The 21588-nt window shown below is 41.9% G+C and overlaps 1 protein-coding gene across 1 annotated transcript in view; it reads left to right on the plus strand.

The window, feature by feature from the left end:
• nbas (NBAS subunit of NRZ tethering complex) overlaps positions 1–21588 on the plus strand; it is a 163627-nt gene that overhangs the window by 34568 nt on the left and 107471 nt on the right. The window contains exons 19-31 of the mRNA XM_044048460.1: positions 625–703; positions 2184–2288; positions 2508–2644; positions 5862–5948; positions 7190–7343; positions 11321–11506; positions 13773–13946; positions 14345–14478; positions 16903–16965; positions 18608–18730; positions 18826–18928; positions 19687–19764; positions 19914–20068. Coding sequence (XP_043904395.1) covers positions 625–703; positions 2184–2288; positions 2508–2644; positions 5862–5948; positions 7190–7343; positions 11321–11506; positions 13773–13946; positions 14345–14478; positions 16903–16965; positions 18608–18730; positions 18826–18928; positions 19687–19764; positions 19914–20068 — 1578 coding nt within the window. The remainder of the gene's footprint in view (positions 1–624; positions 704–2183; positions 2289–2507; positions 2645–5861; positions 5949–7189; positions 7344–11320; positions 11507–13772; positions 13947–14344; positions 14479–16902; positions 16966–18607; positions 18731–18825; positions 18929–19686; positions 19765–19913; positions 20069–21588) is intronic.

Consider the following 21588-nt stretch of genomic DNA (forward strand, 5'->3'; position numbering starts at 1 on the left):
TCCACCTGTTCAGCTTGTTTTCTTGTAGAACGGACTTGAAAGTCTGTGTTGAATGTTATTCTGCACCACTGGCCGTAGCTTTCGGCCCCATGGTTCCTTCTCCTTGGGCATAGTTTGAGTGATTGAATTGTAGGCAGATCCCATATAGCCCAGTGCCTTGGTGTTTGTGGTCATCCAATTTATTTATGGTTGTGATTAAATGACATTGAAAATGGATTTGATTCACGCGGGGCAGTCACTCACCTCGTTGACAACTAGCATCCCATACATAACTACTCAAGGGTTCTTATGGTTATAAGGAGTTGATTTGTTGCCCTTAGAAAATGATTAGGTCTAGAGGGCACTGTGTGGTACTGTAGACACCGGTCCCCGAGCATTGTTATATATTGTGGGTCCCTGTGGTCATGCTGTATAATTTACAGTTAATTTGAAGCTTGTGTGTTAGTATTATAGACTGACGTGACCTGACGAGTGATTTGACTGTTGAAAAGATAAGAAAAGACTATTCACATAATGTAATTTGAGCTGATGTTGATTGTGGTGCTTTGATAAAATGCTTGTTGTTGATTTTTGCGTGTGTGTGTGTGTGTGTGTGTGTGTGTGTGTGTGCGCGCTTGCTCATAGGCTAACTCTGGAGCAGAAGGAGCTGTGTCGGAGCCGACTGAAACTACTCTCCTACCTGGACCGGCTGGCCACATATGAGGTAACAAGAACCCCTCACTCACATTGTAGAGTAAAACACACGTGCCTTCCATCAGACGGCACACAGCTGATCTTTCTCTACACCGAAATTACATTTGCTCATCATTTGCTAAATGAATGGATTGGATCAGCTTTCAAAACACACGGCTTCAGCTGTATTTTCTCTCGTGAGCCTGTGTGTTAATGTAAAAAAAACAACAAATAACAAATAAAAAAAACAACAACTCAGTTGTTGTTTGTCATCAAACTTACTTCTAATGATGTGTTGATCGGTCCAGCACAGAGCCAGCAGACTCTGTGGAGGCTGCGTGGCTATTTTCCAAACTACTGACTCATTATAAAAAATGGAGCTCGTGAGATTTAGTCTCGTGTCTGTGAGACCTCATAGGAAGCACAGAGTGTTTGAAGCACTGTTAACTACAATCAAAATCACGCTAATGTTAAGGTTTACTAAAAGACCATATTATGTGTTCATTTGCATGTTTACATGAGCCAATCTTTTCTCCACAGAGTTTGCTTCTTCCTTTTTTTACCCATTGGCAAAGAACAGCTTTCTCTTTTCTTGTCCAGTCAACCAAAACACTCGAGTAATCAAGCATTCATTGTCACTTTCTCTTCATATGAGACATTTTACCTTTGTGAAGACTATGTACAAGTAAAACAATATTTGTTTTGGTGATCTACTTGCTAGGATTAAATAAAGGATTTTTCCCCCCTGTTTTATGAAAATTGGACTTGCTAATATCAATGTCTAACTTGGACACTCAGTTAGTTACTTAGATATACGGTGACTTGTGTTGCACAAGTCTGTCACCCACAATAAATCACAGGCGAATCGGGCACTACTTTCTCTTATTTTGGAGAGAAGAGGTCAGATTTTACTCAAGTTGGACAGAATGACGCCTCTCTTTATTCAGACATTGTCATGGTAACTGCAGCAGATTCCTTTTGCCCCAATCCATTTTCCCTGGCTGTCTATGAATATGATATTAGGGTTTTTTATCATCCCGACTTGGGCTTGCTCAGTCTGCATATGGCCCATTCAAAGGCTATCCATCACACACACACACACACGGCTCTGCACCAACACATACACACACACACACACACACTCTGTCCTAGAGGATGCTACAGAGATTTAATACACTCGGACCCACCTAGGTCCCTGTAAACCAAAGGCCATGAAAACAAAAGCTTCCCTCGTGACATAATAGTATGCACATGTACACACACTGTTAAAGAAAAAGACAGCCATGTGCTCGAAAGTTTAAACAGCAGCTCTGTTGACTTTGCCTCAGCTGATTCATTTGCAGTCACGTCTCCTCCCTCCACTCGTCTTTCGGTTGACTTTCTCTGTGCTCACGTCTGCTTCACAAATTTCTTTTTTATGAACTCCAGTTGCATTCCATCTTTCTCTATCTCGCTACCTCTCTCCTCCCCACCTCCCCCCCTTCTATCTCTCTCTTGCTCACACTCTGCAGGAGATACTCGGCGGGCCTCATGCAGCGGAGCAGAAATACGATGCAGAGTTCTTCAAGAAGTTCCGCAGTCAAAATATTGTTTTGTCAGCAAGAAACTATGCCAGGGTAACATCAGACTTGCTTGTCTCTCTTTCACTCGTTTTATCTTGTGTAATCTGTTAATTTGATCTGTCTGCAGCTCTATTTGGCACCAATGTACGCAGACTAATACAACAGTCCTGCAAGAAATTTATCCTAATACTGTTTTATGGTTGTCATTATTTTCTTCTCTTTTTGTACAGTTTAAAATCAGGTTGTTGTATCACAAATGTGTTTCTCTTACAGGAGAGTAACGTGCAGGCTCTGGACATTCTCTTTACGTACCATGGAGCAGATCTCCTCCAGCACCGCCTTGCTCTCATTTACAATTTCCCAGAAACCACCTCTCCACACGAGTACACCATCCTGCTACCCGAGGCTTGGTGAGACACACAGATACACACACACACACACACACACACCATCATAGTCATAGTTACAGTTCTAGCTAAAAACAAGAGATTAAGAATGACAAGTTAATCATTTTCTAATGTGTTTGTATTAGTACTGACATAATTCAAGGACGGTGATCACGTGGATGGTGCAGGAGTCCATGTACTGTAGTATCAGTGCAATGTTACCATCACCCTGTGGATATTCTATGTGATAACTCTGCAAAAGCTTGAGGGAGTTTCGTCAAATCTGGCACAAAGATTTACTTGGATTCATGGACAAATTGACTCAACTTTGATGGTTAAAGGTCTAAAGTCAAGGTCAAGGTCAAGGTCATGGACTTGCTGACAGATTTTCCCTTAACTCATTATTGTTGAGTTGTTTTGGTAATTATGAAAAAAATGTGGCTGCAAATTTGCTGGTGGAGGAAGCATATAATTGTCATACTGTGTAGTTTTTTTTTTTATCCTCTTTGTACAATTTCCCTTGTGAGCATAGGCACACCATGCCTTACCACAGACATGCACCCCTTTCTGGGTGTCTGAAAATGAACATTTGCCCATTGCGGGGATGCACAATTCACACCTTTTGACCACATTGTCACATCATTAAAACCATTCAGCGTCTCCTATGGCGCTGTGTTCTTCAAAGCTTTTTTCCCACTGTGTCTTTTTCCTTCTCACCTTTACGGAGCAGGAATTGCCTTTTCTGCCCTTGGAAATCTCCCACACATGTAGACATTAACAAGTGTTCATTCAGAGCTTAAGGGCAGACACTGGCGTGCACAACAAAGAAATTAAAAGAAATTGCCACTTTACAATGAACGTGTAGAAATTGGAATGCTTTGAAATGATACAATACTAGCTGCAATGATTGCAACAGTAGTTTTTGTTCTACATTTCTGCTCTGGGACTGGAAGAGCACTGAAGGGAAGGAATTTGGGAAAGGGTTTGTTAGAAAGGAAGATGGAGGAGTGTTTTGGAGGGGGAAAAAAGTCATTCCTCACTCCCTTATGCTTCACCCGTACATCTGACGGACTCTGTTTCCCCCCTCCCTTTTGAAATTCGTGTACCCTCCCTGTAACTATTTAATGTATTCAAATACCACATCTACATTTCTACAAATAAACACACGTACGGGGTCGAAGTCCCCCGGAGTCACAAGCAAAAAATACATTTACCAGTGTAGGAATAATTGCTCTTACAGTATATACACACACACACACACACACACACGCATGCACAAACTACTGCACCCTTTTATTAGCCATGTCTGAGTTTGTATGGAGGTCAGGTGGCTGTGGCTCTGCAGTGGGCATCCATCATGGCTCTGCCGCTGTGGGGCAGTTTCCTATTTTCCCCAGCCTGTGAGCACCAACTGCTGCCTCAACCGCACTCGCTCCTATACACTGCAGCAGACGGTGCTGGCTCAAGCCATCTGTTTGGATCTCACTCCCTCTATACTAGAAGTCTTGCTTTGGTGGAGGGTAGGGGGTAGGAGGGGCGTTCTGTAATATTGATCAGGTCTATCAGGGGACCTCCACACATGGATGCAGAAGAATTGAAAAAAACCAAAAAACTTTGGCACAGTGAAAATAAGAATGAGCTTCATCTCCATACTCCTCCCCTCTCTCAGGCTAAGAAGAAGTAGGTTATGGGATAAGGCGTGATGTAATTCCTCCTTCCGTCACGTTCTAAAGTGCTCACACCGGTATTTACTCTCCACTGTCTGACCTGGCTGTCTTTAATAAAGAAAAAAAGACTAGGGTGTTAGGGAACCACGGAAAGAATGAATGAAAGAAGTTCACTTTCTAGGGACTTGTGAGACCTCTCGATCTCTGTCGTCCTGCTGCTAAAATGAAAAAACTTTCACTGCAGTGTTGGTAAAAGTCCCTCTTACTTTTGTGCCCTGATATAAATCAAAACAATTTCTCACACACCTATGTACATTGTATTTGATGGCCATGTTACTGCTGGTGTGTGGGTGTTTGTTTATGTATTTGCTCCCGAGCTGTAACTGCACCAAAGCTGTTGATGATTTGCAGCCCAAACTGTCAGCTCGAGTTTTACGACAACAGTACATATTTTCTTGTCTACAGACAATTAGATAACAAGATGAAACACTTTATTCGTAGAATAAGACTAAAAAAACTGCTTAAACAGCCGAGACAACGTGGCCTCAGTTTGCCTGCGTGCATTATTTTTGCATTATTTCACTGCTCTCGCTCTGTTTGTGTCTAAGTGTCTGAGTCATGTCACCAGTGACACACGAGGCTACAGAGTCATTCTTCACTTTGGTCGCGTTTCCCGCGCGTTGCCTATTTATCTTCCTCACACCTGTCCCATTCAAGGAGACCAGGAAGAAGTAAAGCCTAGTACTTAGAGGGAATTTAAGAAATAAAAGTCCTCACTTTTCACAAGCGAGGCACAGTTTTGTTTTGTTTTGTTTTTTAAAGTTTTTTTCACTTATTTAATGATGTGCTTTTGGTTTTGTGCTCCACTACCTGTTACTTTTCTTACCATTATCCGTTGCTGTTTCCATTACCTTTCCTACAGTTTATGACCATGTTTAGTATGAGATAGTAAATGTCTTTGCTGATTTATTGGGCGCCTGTACAGGTGGGTGGGTATGTGTGGTTTATTTTTTGACTCCTGGTCATTGATCATTGCTGTGTGTGTGTGTGTGTGTGTGTGTGTGTGTGTGTGTGTGTGTGTGTGTGTGTGTGTTACACACACGCACTGGACACTTTTTTTTGGTACACCATGCACTTAGCAATTTGGCAGGAGTGGCATGCGGTGTGATCCTCTGCTGTTGTAGCCCATCTGGTTCAAGGTTTAGTCGCTTTCCTGCATACTGTGGTTGTGATGAATGGTCATTGTAGTCCCTGTTAGTCAGGCTCTCTATCATTTTCAATTACGCTGGTTATTCTCTTCTGACATCCGGCAAATGCCGCTCAGAGTATATTTTCTCGTTTTCAGATCATTTTCTGTAAACCCTCGAGGTGGTTGTGAGTGTCAATCCCAGTAGATGAGCAGTTTCTGAAATGCTCTCGCCACATTTAAGTTACTTTAATCACCTTACTTCCTCATTCAGATGTTCGGTTTGAACATCAGCAGGTCACCTTGACTATTAAATCCATTGAGTTGTGTTTTATTTTCTCTGAAATTTCATATTTTCTCCCTCTCTCTTTCTCTACATGTTACCCAGTCTGGACGACAGAGGTGAGTTGGTGTTAATTCCATGGGATGAGCAGAGACACAGAGAAATGGACTGGTGCGAGGCAGAGGAGTGCAGGTGAGCAACAACACTACGCTTGGGGGCACCATTTACCACCATTTACCACCATTTACCACCATTTACACCAAGATATATGTACTTTACGTATATGATCATAAACTCCTAATCTGCCCATGATAATAAAGCCTTTCGCAGTGTGGGATTGTTCAAAGTCATGCTCCATACAGGACATTATGCTTGTGCTGGCATCACAGTGTGAAATAAAACATGACATTCTATTATGTAACAGTTTAAACAGAAACATGACAAGTGGCCAGCTTCATTTAGAGCTCTATTTTAGCAAGGTTTGTCTTCATGGTCTTTAGTTGAGAGTCGTAATATCAGTTGGCAATTGTGGTCCACTTGCAGGGTGAATTTTTAGTGATGCCCTCGATGTTTAAGAATGTTTTGTCCTCCCCACTTCCTTCTTCTTTATATTATTCTGCATATTTTATTGTCTCAGGTTTTATTTCCCCTTTTGTTTACATATTCTCTCTCTTTGATGCCATGGATACACCTAATACATAAATGTGTTTGTCCGCCTCTTAATGCTTTCTGACCCTAAATTGTGACGTTCAACCCAAGTTTTTAAAAACGGATATATTTGTTTCCTTTTTTATAGAAGTGAAATAATTTCCCTTAACAGCAACGTTACTGTCATTCGTAACAAAGCTAAGATTAGGATAATTGGTTCATCTGTCGGGGACTGTTTTCAGCGGTAGGTTTGGTGCTCTTGCGAGTATTTAGAACAGCAGGCTGGTATATGTGCCATTGATTGCAAACAACAGTGCCATAATATACATTGTTACCCAGCACAATGGTGTAACTGATTTGTTTAGTATCTGCACATGGTGCACAGGCCTTAAGGTATATCACACGCTGGCTTTACAGATGCCAGTGGATTTTTTAATCTTTCTTTTGATTAGAGAAAAACACAGAAATCCTCCAGCACAATAGGTTCTGTAAGAAATAAGTAGGAAAAATCTATAGTTTTAAATATAGAATAAAGGAAGTAGTTACCGAAAGTTGAAGCGGCTTCAGTTAACTGACAGATTATATATCACTGCTGCCTTTGCTTGTCTTAATTATTGTATTTATCGTTTTGTAATGCTATTTGTCGCCGTCAATCTATGACTAGGTCTTACTTTTAAAATGCTTTTTAATCTCAATGTAACGTTCTATGAAAACACAAGGTTTGAAAGAATTAAATGTTAGGAAAAGAGTCAAAAAAACACATCATTTCCTCGTGTCTTCCTCAGAGCGGTGCTGGACCAGAACTTATTCGACGACGACAGCTTCCTGTATGAAGAGATTCCAGAGCTGCTGAGGTTCCGCTCCGCCTCACCCTCCATTGAGCTGCTGACTGACTGGTACCAGAGCAGAGCTCAGGATATTGAATCCTGCTCCAGACAGGTACAAACACTCTCAGTGTGCTCCACCTTGGAGCGTTGAACCTCCTGTATCACCCGGCGTTCAAAGCTGATGTGCAGAAGCGAGACATCAGCTCTCGGATATTTCTGTGAACAACTAAATGCAACATTATGAAATGTCTTTCAGAAGAGACTGACTGTTTCTCTGCGGTTACTGTGTGCCCTCCCTTTTTTTTTTTTTTTATAAAGGCAGTATTTTTTTACTTCACCTCTGAGTTTGTTTCTGCTCTCTGAAAACATTTTGTAGGGTAATTATTTTCAAATACACCTCCGCCGAGTCTTCTAATCATGGCTTGAAACAATTAATAATTTTCACAATTAGCTAATCCCAAACGCTGCAATCTGTAATTATGCAAATTAAAAATGCAACACAGGAAGCAATCTCTTTAATACATTTTAATATATGTAGAGTGGTTTATAGTTTCATTAAATACAGTAAATATCGGACTGAATCTTAAAAAAAAAAAACCTCTGTTGGTATGGCTGCTGTGGGCAGAACAAAGCAGACACATTTTGGGTTTCCAACAACTAGCACTTGTACAGAATTATGGGGCTTTTAATTGCCCTCACTTCCACCTTGCAATTAGTCCGTCCCTTTTCAAATGAGCAAAAATCAGACGCAACTGGTTGAAATTTCCCTCATAAGGTGAAACTTTTCCCCCCACACATAGCTGCAGGTCTTTTTTTGGGATTATTGAGCTTTATTGAAACTTACAGCGAGACAGCAGCAGAATGGAGTCAGTAGACATCTGGCAGTTTTGAAGATTATTGCTGTTTCAATTTTTCTTCTTTTATTGAAGGAGAAAAAATGTGATGTGCAGGAATTCGGAGTGCAGACGAAATGTTGCCAACCTCCATCAGTCAAGGTCACTTTAATGCTATCTGTGACAGCCCTTTTCACGTTTGCCGTATGGATTTCTAATGAAGAGTAAACAAAGCTTCTGTCATCTGTGTTCTTCTGCTTTAACTGGAATATAGGACTTGATAGGACTTGTTTAGTGGAGTAATGGGATGTAACTACCAGAGCTGCCCACTCTCTCCGCCCACACTATCCACGCCGCGGCCTTGTCCCTTTCTCTACCTCCTTCAGAGTGATAGATCAAGGTTGTCACAGTGCTCACTTTGTCTTCGTGAAAAGGACTAACCGGGGTGCGGTCGTGTCTTTAACTCTGATTTCTCCAATTCGTCCTTTTCACCGGGTGAAAGGAGGATGAAGGAGAAGGATTTGGGGGTGCATTGCTCAACTTTAGAGACATCTGGGGAAGTGGTGCCTTTCATCATCCTCACAAGAGAAAACGGAGACGCGAGTGACATAATGTGTGTTAAAAAAAAAAAAGAAGTCTTTGTTAATCTTCAGGAATCACGCTAGCCGTCTTCTTCATTCTCCCCCTTGTTCCTTTTTTAATTAGACCTCATCTCCTTTTGCTCCTTCACGCGTTACTCCAGGAACCTCATGGGACCGTCTTTAACGCTTATGTCTCACGCACTTTTTTTTTTCCTCACTTTCAAACACACAGAGAGATGTGACAGCGAGAGACAGTAGGAGTAGTTGACATTTGCCACACACACGCACACACACACACTTCGTGCCCTCCTCACTTTTTCGTCTCATTTGTTCTCTCTTGTTTGTGCCCTCCCACCCTCCCTCATCTGGCCATGTTTATGCTTGGGAGAGCCTTGTAATAGAGGAGAATGGGGTTTGATTAAAAAGGAGCCACATCAGAGGAAGCACGAGTGTTCCAAACCAGTCTAATGAGAGTGGCAAGAGGCAAGGCGCTGAATGGAATGATTGACAAGATGACTCGGAGAAAGAGATTGACAGGTTTGAGAAATGGAATGGTAATGCAACTGGAAAAAAAGAAAAAAAAAAACACACACACACACTTGACTGATGCATTTGGGTGCGTTTCAAAAATAAAAATAGGGTGGGGGGCGAAATTAACAGATGTTGAGGCAAAATAAAAGGGGGGAAACAATCTCATAGAAAAAGCCGTCTGCTGCATAAATCATCAGTTGTAAGCGGGTTTGAGGGTAGAAATGAAGGGTATTATAAACAAGCACCGCTCGAACACTGTTGGCAACGAACCGTCTCTAAATAAGAGGGTGGATTTGGAAAAGCAGAGAGGAAGAAGTGAAGAAGAGACAGACATACAAATCAGGTCAAGGGCTAAAATTGGGAGTTCAAACAAAAGCCAACCAATTACGACAGTTCTGGAAAGAGGTGGGGAGGAGAGCATGGTTAAAGTTTTGCACAGTTGAAAAGAGAGCATGTAAAAACATGTGTTTGAAAGAAAGAGGCAGGAGAGGCAAAGATGGATAAGATTCAACTGTAGACTCGGTGTAACCTGCTGTAGCGGTAAGAGATGCACCCATCCAATACTGACTGTAATGTCGCACATCGGTGACAAAATGGCTGATGTGATGAATGATTTTGTAATATGAACCAATATTAAAGTAATACCGTCTTATTTGTGCACTAATTGTCGAGTAATAGCTTGGAAATAAGTAAGTGAAAGTGAAGATATTAAACTGATGGTAGTCTACACATTCTTATTACCAAGCTATCACGTGAATATTACTTGGGAAACGACATGGTATTACTCCTATATGATATTATCTCCTTATTACTATTATTAATACCAACCTTGAAATCACAGCATAAATAAGATGGTATTAATATAATACATATTCAGAAATGATTACCATTACAATGTTGCTCTGAAATGTAAAAATTGTTACCTAGATCTTTTAAACATTTCTTCCACACAGTTTATACTGAAACACTAGCATATGATTGATACTCTCAGTACCCAAAAAGTCAGCTTGTTGCATCCCTTTTCAAGAACAGAGAGTGACTAGGGGAGGGCATAGAGACAAGGTTGTAATTAAAGAAAAAAAATTGGAAATTTTAATGTCTAAACTGTCTGTGATTAGTGGTTGGTGTCCTTGGGTAATCTGTCTCTGGAGACTGGGACAGAGATAAGTAAGGAGGGATGGAGGGAACTCAGAGGATCTTTACTCACAGTGAGATCAATAGATTCCTCTCTCTTGTTCTGTCTAATTGCTCTGGCTCTGACTCAAGGTGATTTCTTTTTCCCCCCCTCTTTGTTTGTGTGTGTGTGTGTGTGTGTGTGTGTGTGCGCACACACTTTACAAATGGAGGCGTGTGGTTATTTAGTTTGGGAGAAATGCACTGAGATCAGCTGAAGATGAGGAGGCTGCTGAATCTGTGTTGTTTACATGCGAGACGCTGTTAGGCCAAGTATGGTGCTGCGTCGATGGACTTTCCTGTAAAAGGTGGAGAGAAAGCAATCATCGCTAAAGGGCCCAGCGGCTTCTGCTATTGATTGGCTAATATCCACAGGTAGTTGAGCATCAATTGGCTGGGCATGCTGCCAGCATATAGGTGGTCAGATATCGATTGGTTGAGCTTGTGGATGAAAGTTTATCAATTTGAGTTGTGTGAAGCTTAAATCTCCTCTTTATTATTGTCTAAAGACTAATGATTGAATATTAGGCTTGATGATTGGGCGAGATATTGTCGTTTTGTTCGCGTTCCGGTATTCAGCTGCAGTTTTTAAATGGTGGTGGCACTTTCTGTGTTTCTTTCTCCTGCTACAATCCCAGGTATTTTTCACTTGGTTAACTGCAATGTAACACAGCCGTGTTACATTGCAGTGCGGTACAACAGCACAACAGCATCCATGTTAACCACCGGTGTAATTGCAACAAATGTCACAGACTATGGGTTTACAATTGTTCGTATTCTGTAGTGCTTATGTTTTTTTCCTGGTTTGAAGTGAACCCTTTGCTTTATTTAGATACCATGCTGCTAGAAGTTGAATTTGACTGGGATGATTTCATTTATTTGATACTGCCCCATGCACTGCAATTGTAGACATTATAATATTTAGCTTTTCATGCATGTATTCTCTTTCTTTTGTTTTTACTGTCCATCAGGTGGACTGTGCACTCTCGCTGGTGCGTCTCGGGAAGGAACGAGAGATCCCGGGGTTGAGGCTACTGGGTGATGACTTGGTCACCATGGAGACACTTGTGTACGAAACATCATGTGACCTGAGTCTGACACTTAAAGACCTGCAGCAGTTAAGCGACATTGACAAGCTCCGCCTGCTCATGAAAAATGTAAGTGGCATCATTTGCACCTTGTCTGACGTCAGGGTTTCACCTTCTTCCTGGTCGATGTTCTGTCATAATATGTCATTCATATGTTACTCTTAATAGGCGTTTGCTGATATACTACTATCTGAAGTAAAAAAAAAGATGAGTTACCATTAATAATAGTCCTTTTTGAAGCTTATGTTACCTGCACTGTGTACATGTGACTTTCTTATCTAGTTCACAGTAACTGAAATGTTACTCTTCAGGAAAAAAAATGAATGAATCTGCCTTTCTATTTCCCTGTGATAACATTCCATATTGTGTGAACTTCAATCATCCTTAAATCCTTGATCTTGTCCAGTTACTGGATAAATATGAAACAAAGCCAATGCGTTTTTTTTTCCCCTTCTCATTCCTTGACATTTTGACAGCACAACCTCCAATTCAAAGTCACAGGGAGAGCTCTGTGAGCCAGTGTTTCGCAGTTAGTACAGTTATAAGTCCCACTGGAGTACATAATATGAGATGTCCTCTAAATTGTTGCTAATAACTGCCAGCTTTAGCCTTTGAGGACCACTGCCAGTAGGATGTGCCATACAGGCAGGCAGCCAGCTAATGTTGTTGACTGCACTAACACACGCTGTTTGACTGCTTCTCCCTGTGGGCACTCGGTGTTTGTGTGCGCACTGTGTGTATGTGTGAGAGAGTGAATGTTTACAGAACCAAGATTAAATCTCCCTCTTTGCCCATGTCTGATGGCTTTCTCTATCTGAGACACAGTATAGCAAAGTGAAATGTTTATATGTGGATGTGCAAGTTTGCATTTAGCAGCTGAATACGTTTTCAATCTCATTTTACGTCTGGATGCTGAGCTGGCACAAGGTCAATGCAGGGCTGTGCACACATTTAAAATGCAGTAGCACAATATTGCAGCACAGCCCACGTACAGCACTGCGGACTTTATAGTTCAATCACATGGCACTTTTCATGTAAAAGTACTTTGCAATGTTGTAATGACATCACAACAGAGGAGATACATCCCTCCCCCTCAGGGTTTGCATCTGTTTTTTTTTTTTCTCCCATCTTTCACACACATAGCTTACATTCCAGCATCACACTGCCATACTTCTCGTCCAACTGACAGAAGTCTCTGTCCACTTAATGCCTGTGGAACAAAGTTAAGAGGATCAGTTCTTTCATGGCAGCGTATACACTTTATGCCTATATATTCTCTGGGTTAACTGGGCTAGACGCGACTTCAACTAAACACCTTTGACACAATGTGGGAGGAACATTTGCAGCATTGAGGGTACTGAGAACCCACAATGCAACACTGTATACATCTATACCGACGCCTCATTGACCGCCACTGCTCGTTGCTACAGTACAGTACATTAACGTCACCACCGCATTGCAGACAATATACTCTCTGTATATACAGTGTGTGTTGTCAACACGTAACCGCACTTGTTTTGAATATGCAGGTATATGCATACTGAATATTCCATCAGAGACATCTCACTCATGTTACACAGAGAAACAGGGTTTAGTGTGTAGTGTTAAGACTTGTTTTTATTGTGTCTCGTCTTTTACATGTTTAGCTTTTGATTCAGTCTGGATTGAAATTTAATTTTAAACTAACCGAGTCAATACTTGCGTGTTTCAATGGAAACTGCTGCTGCTGCGATAAAAGTTGTAGAAGTAAGTCTTAAAAGTGAGTTACAGAAAGAAGTTGTCTTGCTTATGGGCAAATTTGGTACTTTAAATGCAAGATTGACACTCTAGGTGTTTAATTTAAAAATGAATGATGCACAACGACCGAGGGCTGCTATAATGAAACCGTGACCAAGGAAACTCTGACCTTAGATCCTTTTCATCTTGTTGCAGTAGAGAACATACATTAACTGTTAAGAAAGACTTTTGTTTTTTTTGTTCTACGAAAGAAATGATCAGCAATTTGAAACAAGAGGAAACACTATGTCCAGGATAAAAACAGTCATGCTGATTCGTTGTGATTGTCATGTCTTTGTTGTTTGTAAGATGTTTGAAAGGATGGAAAGGAGGTTTTACACCATGACCGCTAGTAACGAGACGGCAGCGACCTTTATGTTAGGGAATTATCCCTGGTTCTGTGAAACATGAGTGAGGTGAAATAGATGTTGAAAGACAACCTTAGGTTTCTCTCACTAGAGGCGTGGTTTAAAACTTTAAAACTGCGAAATAATTCAAATAAAGTGACTTGTATGCTGTATGAACTTTGGCGATGTCAATGCTTCTCTTCTATCACCAGTCCAGCACAGAGCGCTACGTGAAAGACGCTTTCCAGTGGATGGTGCCATTTTTGCACCGCTGTGAGGGACAGAGAGAGGGCGCTGCGAAATCTCTACTCGGAGATTACCTGGTCAGCTTGGCCCAGCAAGACCTCATCCTGCCCCTCATCATCTTCCAGCACTCTAAACCTGATGCAAGTATCTAAACACACACACACACAAACAAGTGTAGAGGCGCTACAGTAACACTTAACGGAGGTTTGAGCAGCTATCCTTTTAAGGACTCACACTAACCATAACTAGTTACTGCCAAACCCCAACAATTCTGTTCTTCGCTGTCCTAAACTTAACTAGTTCCTTAGAAGGTTCTGCCTCATTGGGACCAGTGTCGTAGCCCTGTGCTGTAAATACTGTGTTCATGTTGCCATAGAGAGAGTGCAGCCAAGGACGGATCTACTGTAACATGCATTACATAGACAAACACTCAGAAAAGAAATCCTCAAAATGGCTCATCCCCCAACTATGTTTGTACAAGACGACTACAGTGTCGGTCATGCACACACACGCTGACCTCTTTTCTGCTCTTTTGCAGTGCCAGCAGAAGATCATTGGTGACCCAGACCAGCTGATGGCAGCCGCTCTGGAGTGCATCTACACCTGTGAGAGAGATGACCAGCTCAGCCTCTGTTATGACATCTTGGAGTGTTTGCCGCAGAGGGGATATGGGTCAGACGCACACATGCACGCATGCACATGCTCAAAAAAATCCAGTGGCCAAATATCAACCCCCATATTCATGAGAACACATTACCCTCTTACCTCTGTGCCAGCTGTCAACAGACCTAACTATCATGTCTGTATTTGCCTCCCTCCATTTGCACCTTTTTGCCTCCACCTCTTCCTCTCTCGCTCTCTTTCATGCTTGACTCTGCCTCCGAGGTGCCATCCGTTGGCCCAGCTTCAGTATGTAGTATTTCCTACCGCCCACCATTGCCCCGTCTGTCCTCTCTTCACTGACTCCTCTGTAACACATTTTATTCTAAATGTCAAGAGGGCCTGTCCTCTGAGGCTGTGTGGGTATGGTGTGCGTTTAATGGAGAGTCAGTGATAGTCAAAGACTAAGAGGGGGACAAGGCAAAGTCGTGCATAAAATGGACCTCCAGTTTAAAGTAACCCAAACGACGGGCTTTAAATGCATTATTCATCCCGTGTGCACCTTAATTGGAACGTTGAATTACTACTAGAAAGAGTGCTGCTTTTTTTGGCTGCAATGAAACCCCCAAACTTTTCAGCAAATCATCTTTTGACCTTTTCAACCGGCTCTCATTGCTCGGTTTAGCTGCTCTGTGTTGCGCTGTGCTATGATAACATCTATTTCCGCTGCACACACACAGCATGGGGTAACTGCTCTGAAACAAGACCTTATGGAACTGCCTGGGTCTCTCAGCCATGCTGCCTTATGTCCTGACCTGAGCAAGTTTTTGCTGTGCTAATTCAAAGCTAATCTCCTGCAAAGTGGTTCTGCTGCTCTTATATAATGTTTGAAGATGTGTTCTACAAACTTGTCTTTTTACTCACAGATAGCCAATTTGTTTTCTCTCAGCTTTCCTTTGCCATGATAAGAGTGTTGCATTTGCGGTGTTAAAGCTTTAATGAGGCAAACTAGTTAATCAGAATGCTACAGATGTGCATTATTGATACTTGCTTCTCTTTTTTTTTGAAATTCATGCCAGGCGGGATACGTGGATGGTATTCGTTTTAGTTGCTTATTATAAGAGACGTCTACTTTGTTGCCACCTCAGTTCAACTTACATGGGAGTGAAATGAGTTTGTGGCACTTAAATAAAAAAAAAACCCTACATAGCATCCGTCTGCAGGGGAATAAAGTCCATGTGACTCAGAATATTTTACACTTTCTAACCCAAAAGATAATTCCCATTGAAACTGTAAAAATGTTGATCTCTGTGGGGACTGAAAGAGACCTAATGCGTTGTTAGATGTAGTGGTGCTTGGTAAAAGCCTCAAAAATCCGAGTGACAACACATGTACGAAACCCCAAAAATGTGTGTCAAGAAAGATATAACTCTCAAGCTGCAGAATTGAACAGATCCCGTGTTGTGTTTCTCGCAGCTGAACGCGTCACTGCATCAACACCAGCACCAACACTGAACTAAAGTATCCAGCACTATCAAGATGTAGTCTCTTAATTGTCATTTAACACTGAAGTTTAGCAGTTGAACTTATTAACGATTCCAAATGGGGGCATTAAAAATGCATGCCTCCGTATAATACTGACTTTGCCAGACATTTTCCTTTCTGCAGTATTTGGATTAGCCATGCTGCAGGCTTGTACTGTATATGCAATGCCTTCAACTTCACATTTCTCACAGGAGTGATTTCTCCAACCTACTAAGCTCTAAAATTGCCACCGCAGCTGAGAATATTACAGATTTACGAGCAAGGAGAGAAATGACGACTTAGTAGTTTCCACCCAATTTTCAGATTTCTTTTTTTCGAGATCGCTTAATTAGGTCTAAATCTGCTCAGAAGAATATAACATGCATTCACCCTGGGAGAGAGGGGAAATGCAGAAATGTGCAGGGGATTACGTGCGGAGAGAGCGACGGCGACGGAGCGAGAGAGAAAAGGCGTTTAAAGAGAGGAGGAGCAGAGAGCGGCAGACAGAGGAGACGAAGAGAATGATGCACAGAAATGGATTGCGAGGTCAAATTTGTCACTGTTTAAAAGGAAGGATGGCATCTCTACAAAAACAGCGAGGCTCACACACACACTGATATACACAGAAGGTTGTTTCATCAGGGTCAGTTCTCCAGTGGGGTACAGGTCATCATGACCCAGAATCCTTAGCCTCAAGGCAAAGCACCGTGGGGTTTTATTTTTAGTGGGGAATCGGTACAGCCTCATAGTGGAAGGCAACACCTACATACCGACTCATATGCAGTACACCGTGTACACTTCCCAAGCATAAATACACACACAGGCATGAACAATTTCACCCTGCACACACACTTCCTTGTGCAGAGGAAATTTATATTCACTGTTTCACTGTCAAGTGTTTATTTACGTCAGTGACGTGAACACAAAGTAACCTTTTGCCGTGCTTTTTTGTGTGTGTATGATAATCTACAGGCCAGAGACGGACGTCACCGCTTCACTCCATGATCAAGTGGACAAATTAGAAAAGCATCTCAGGTACTGAAGCATATTCCACACCATCTTTAAAATGTCTCTTGCTAGTTTGTTTTTTTTCTCCCGTGTACTTCTACCCACCTATCACAGCTGAATGAGCAGATTAGAGTCCAAACAGAAATTCATTTCAAGCTCCCAGATATGAAAATTTGCCGTTTTCCCTTTTTGCTTTCAACTCTAATTGAATGCGCTTGAGTTCTGGACTATTGGCTGAACAAAATGGGCATTCAGCTTGCCCATATTTTTTTGTTGTAACACATTTTCAAAGCGCTTAAAGTGCCGAAGAGAGCATCCCTTCAGTTTGGTGATTAATGCTCCATTGCTTAGGAAGTGTTCACTTTGTAGCAGTGCTTATCACTTCCCTTCCCCATTATGAGCCTGATGAAAAATACCAGGAAAGTGAAGAGATGCGGGTGCACAGTCAACACACACACAAACGCACACAGACTCAATATCAAAGGACTACTGTCTATCCCATGGTATTCAAAAAGCCTCCGGCATTTTCTCTGTTACAGGTCAAAATCACCTACATGTCTCGCTGTCTTTCTCTCCTTCTGTCTCCCTTATTCTCTCACTTTTCCCAATCCTTTCCTTGGGGTGAATGTCTGAAGAGTGTGAAGTGATGAGTTGGAGGAAGGCTGGGGGAGGGCGGTAGCCTATAGGGAATGGGCATGTACTGTAGATGATGAGGGGGAAGAGGAGAGGGAGGAAGCGCCAACAGGAAAGCTTGGCCTTTACTCACAAATATCCACACATCTTTACACACAGGCAAACACAACAGATGCAAAAAAAAAAAAAAATCTAAACTAAAACAATGCCCAGGGAACCAGGAAAGTGGGTTCATGTATATGAAGCACTGCAGCTCACTCGCTCACTCAAACTCACACAGATAACAACACCCAGACCCAGATGAATCACGCAGTAAATGTAAAGTGTCTGCTGTCTGAGCGCCTCCAGAATAAAAAAAAGCTGTTTTTCAGCTGCTGCCACTTTCAGTCGCTGGCACATTCATGTGTGCACGGGGAACATGCAGACACACATTCACATTCAAGCACATAATATGCACACACAGTTGTAAATATCAAGTATTGTTGTCTCTGTCTCTCAAACACACACACACAGACACACATACAGGCACCTGTTTACCATGGTAATGAGTTGCAGCAGAGGGCGAACATCTGTAGCAGCACGACCCCGTTGAGACTGAAGGGGGGGGTGTCATGCTAATCCTACACCAGCACACTTGTGCACACACATACACTTTGTCTCTTTTGGTCATATAAAACTACCAGTCTTCCCACGCACACACACACACACACACACACACACACGGAGATGCACACAAACACTTAAAAAGGAGTGTTGTGTTGTTGGTGCGCAGTTTGTTACGTTGCACTTCAGTCTTGCTCTACACTTTCTCCATCTGGACTGTGGCTCGCAAACGACTGTCTGCTGCCAAAATACCGAACAGCTTAGAGCGTACACATCCTCTGTCTTGAACTCTGGCATGGATTTTTTCAGACTTTCTTTCCCCCACGTTTCTTCTGTTCTGGCACTTCCTGATGCCTACTGCTGCCAACCAACCCATGAGCTTGATTAATGTCCGTCAAAAATGTATGTGTCTGTATGTGTTTGTGCGAAATAGTGTGGTGGAGGTGCTGGAGAAACATGGTCTACAGAAACCCATCTCGTACGTGAAGAACAGCCAGAGCAGTGAGGAGGAAGCCCACCAACTCATGGTCAAACTGTGCCGCCACACTGGCCGCAAGTACGGGAAAAAAAAAAACCAACAACCTTGTAAAACCATTTCCTTTGAGATCACATGAACCTACAGGGTAGTTACACGTTTATTTGTGCGTTCAGGAACCCTCCAGTGAGCGAGACGGTGTGGAAAGGCCTTCTGCAGGACCTGCTTGATATGCAGCAGAATGTCTACACGTGTCTGAAAGCAGAGACATGTCACCAGGTATTGCTCCCCCAACAAAACTGCATGACCTAAAGCTCTTGTGTGTAACTTCTGCCCCTATAGGATTTCTGAAATTAGCAAAACACTACCAGCGTCTCTACATGACATATCTATAGGTGATTCCACACTATCCTGTCATACCTTAAGGTTTTTTTAGCAGCTGTGAAACTGTTTGTGTGCTTCTTGGCATTTTAGTTGTGATGTCAAGTTATACACTAAAGCTTTAAAGATGCAGTGTGGTGTTTTTTGTTGTTGTTGTTGTTGATGATGAAAATAGGCTCTGTCAAGCAATACTATCAGGGGTTTGCGTCCTGTCAAACTGCTGAACGACTGGGTTTTTTTGAGCTGTAGGATTCACTTGTGAATCTCTTCATGGGTGCTTCTTTGTGTTTTCAGTCAAACTCCATCCTGTTTGCACACAAATCTGAGCTCACTTGTGTAATGTCGGTTTTGCCTCCATCTGTCTTGAAATAAAACAAATCACTCCCTGTGTGCGGTGGAAGGAATGTCGCCAGGCAAACTCTAAATACTGCTGTTCTGCTGAGAAATGCGGGCCAAACCGTGTGAAGCGTATAGTCTTATCAGCATTGTGTGAAGTCATTTGACGCTGATTTGAATGTCATTTGCTTATGTTTAAAAGTTGCGCACTACAGATAACTATCTAGATTATATGATATCAGACAATCTCAGATTCTTTTCAGCTAAACCCTGGCTGTCTGTATAATACTGTAAGTCTGCTACTACCTCTTCTGCTCCAGGTCTTTGTTGAGTCCCTGTTGTGCTCCAGCCGTGTGGAGAATATACGTCTCGCAGGTCAGCTCATGCACTGCTCCAAGGTATAGTATATTCAACATGGCTTGTGGCTCTACTTCAGATTTGCACTTACATGACCCACTGGGGGGGACTCCAAATGTTAAACCACCGCATGATGAATTTTAATGCCAACAACCTCATTGATGTCTTGATTTTGAATTTGTGTTTCCAGGTCAGTCAGGATGTTCCTGTCAGCTTGTCATTCCGGGGCAAAGGTTATGCTCTGAAGGTGGCCTATGACAACAGTGTGGAATTAGTGTTGGCTTCTGCGAGAGAATACTTCAACTCATCCACAACGCTGACGGACTCCTGCATGGGCCTGGCCAGGTGAGGAACGAAGTTAAACTTTGTGGTTTTTTTTTCAGTATTGGGATAAAATCATGGATTGTAATTTACTGTATACATGGCGTTTTGTGTGATATGTGAGAAACACCATTTATTTTTGTGTGGTATGTATTTGTGCTCCCATGGCTGATCAGGAAAAAGTAATGGTGCATTTATTTCATCTTCTACGTGATGTGGCGCTGAATTTATACCGAGTATTTATATGTGAGTTGTGTGTGCGGCTGGTTTTAAATCTCAGAGGGGGGGGGCATTGGGTGTCTAACCTCACCGTCTGTTCCAAGTGGGGAAGTGGGACAGTAATTGGGTCGTCATTCATTTATAGCAACTCACACATAAGCTTCCCTCCACACACTTGGGCAACATCATCCATTGTACTACTGTGTATGTTTTTTGCCTCTGGGTGTGAGATATAACTCAGAAAATAGTTTCTGAACATATGCCTGTCATTCTGAAATGAATAGTCCATACTGACTGGAAGCCTTTGTCCTTTAGATTAAAATAACTGCCCCACAGACACATTTTATCCTTTGTACCCTATACCAAAGACATCAGTCAGGCTCGGAGGGATACACTAAACGTACCTGCCTGTGTCCTGAATGAATGCAGTCAATGGCGCCAAAGCAAGAGTGTGCACAAGGACAAAGAGGTTCTTCTCAAAATAACGTGGGAATTAATGAATGTGTTTAACGGCTGTAAACAAGAGTTTATACAAGGACAGGAAGGGTTTTTTTTTTTTTTTATTAAACAACTGTGAATTAATTATTATGAATTAATAGCGTTAAGCAAGAGTTGATACAAGGACAAAAAGTCTTCTTCTTTAAATAACATGGGAATGAAGGAATGCAATGACGCTTAGAGTTTATACAAGGGTGTAAATGTGGGGGATCCCCAGTTTGGCACACTGGCATAGAAACATTGCTTTACACACACACACACACACACACACAAAAGAAAGCAAGGTTATGAAAGCGGGTTAGCAACAGGTTCTTAACAATATGATAATATTAAATCACAACGGATACAGTAAGCAACAAACTGATGAGAGCCAGGTGTTTCCCTCAGGAGAGGAACATAGAGTGCAAATAAATAAATATTATTTTTGTGTCTAGATCTGCAGCTCTGTTCAATAGTCAAACAATACAGGTTTAAGTCTTTGGTGGTTATTTGTTAATATAGAGTCCAGTTTCTATCTTTTATTTGTTTAGAGAATTAAAAAAACACTATATTCACTTAAGCAATCAATGTATTTCAATCAATTACCAATTTGGGGCAAAGTTTTTACATGTAAAGTTTATTATGGAACTTATGGAACAGTTTGCCCTGCATGAATGTCATTATGAGAGCTGGACCAGATCCATGCGGTCATTTATATTTGCTTTAGTAAATGCAGTTATGCTTAATGTCAGATTTGATTAAATGTGGTATGGCCTTTTGCAACTCAGCTCTCTGCTCACTTTCTCTGTGTGCTTTAAACGTCAGGCCAGTGTCAGTGACTTGCTTTC

This window comes from Solea senegalensis, linkage group LG17 (assembly GCF_019176455.1).
Source record: "Solea senegalensis isolate Sse05_10M linkage group LG17, IFAPA_SoseM_1, whole genome shotgun sequence".
NCBI lineage: Eukaryota > Metazoa > Chordata > Actinopteri > Pleuronectiformes > Soleidae > Solea > Solea senegalensis.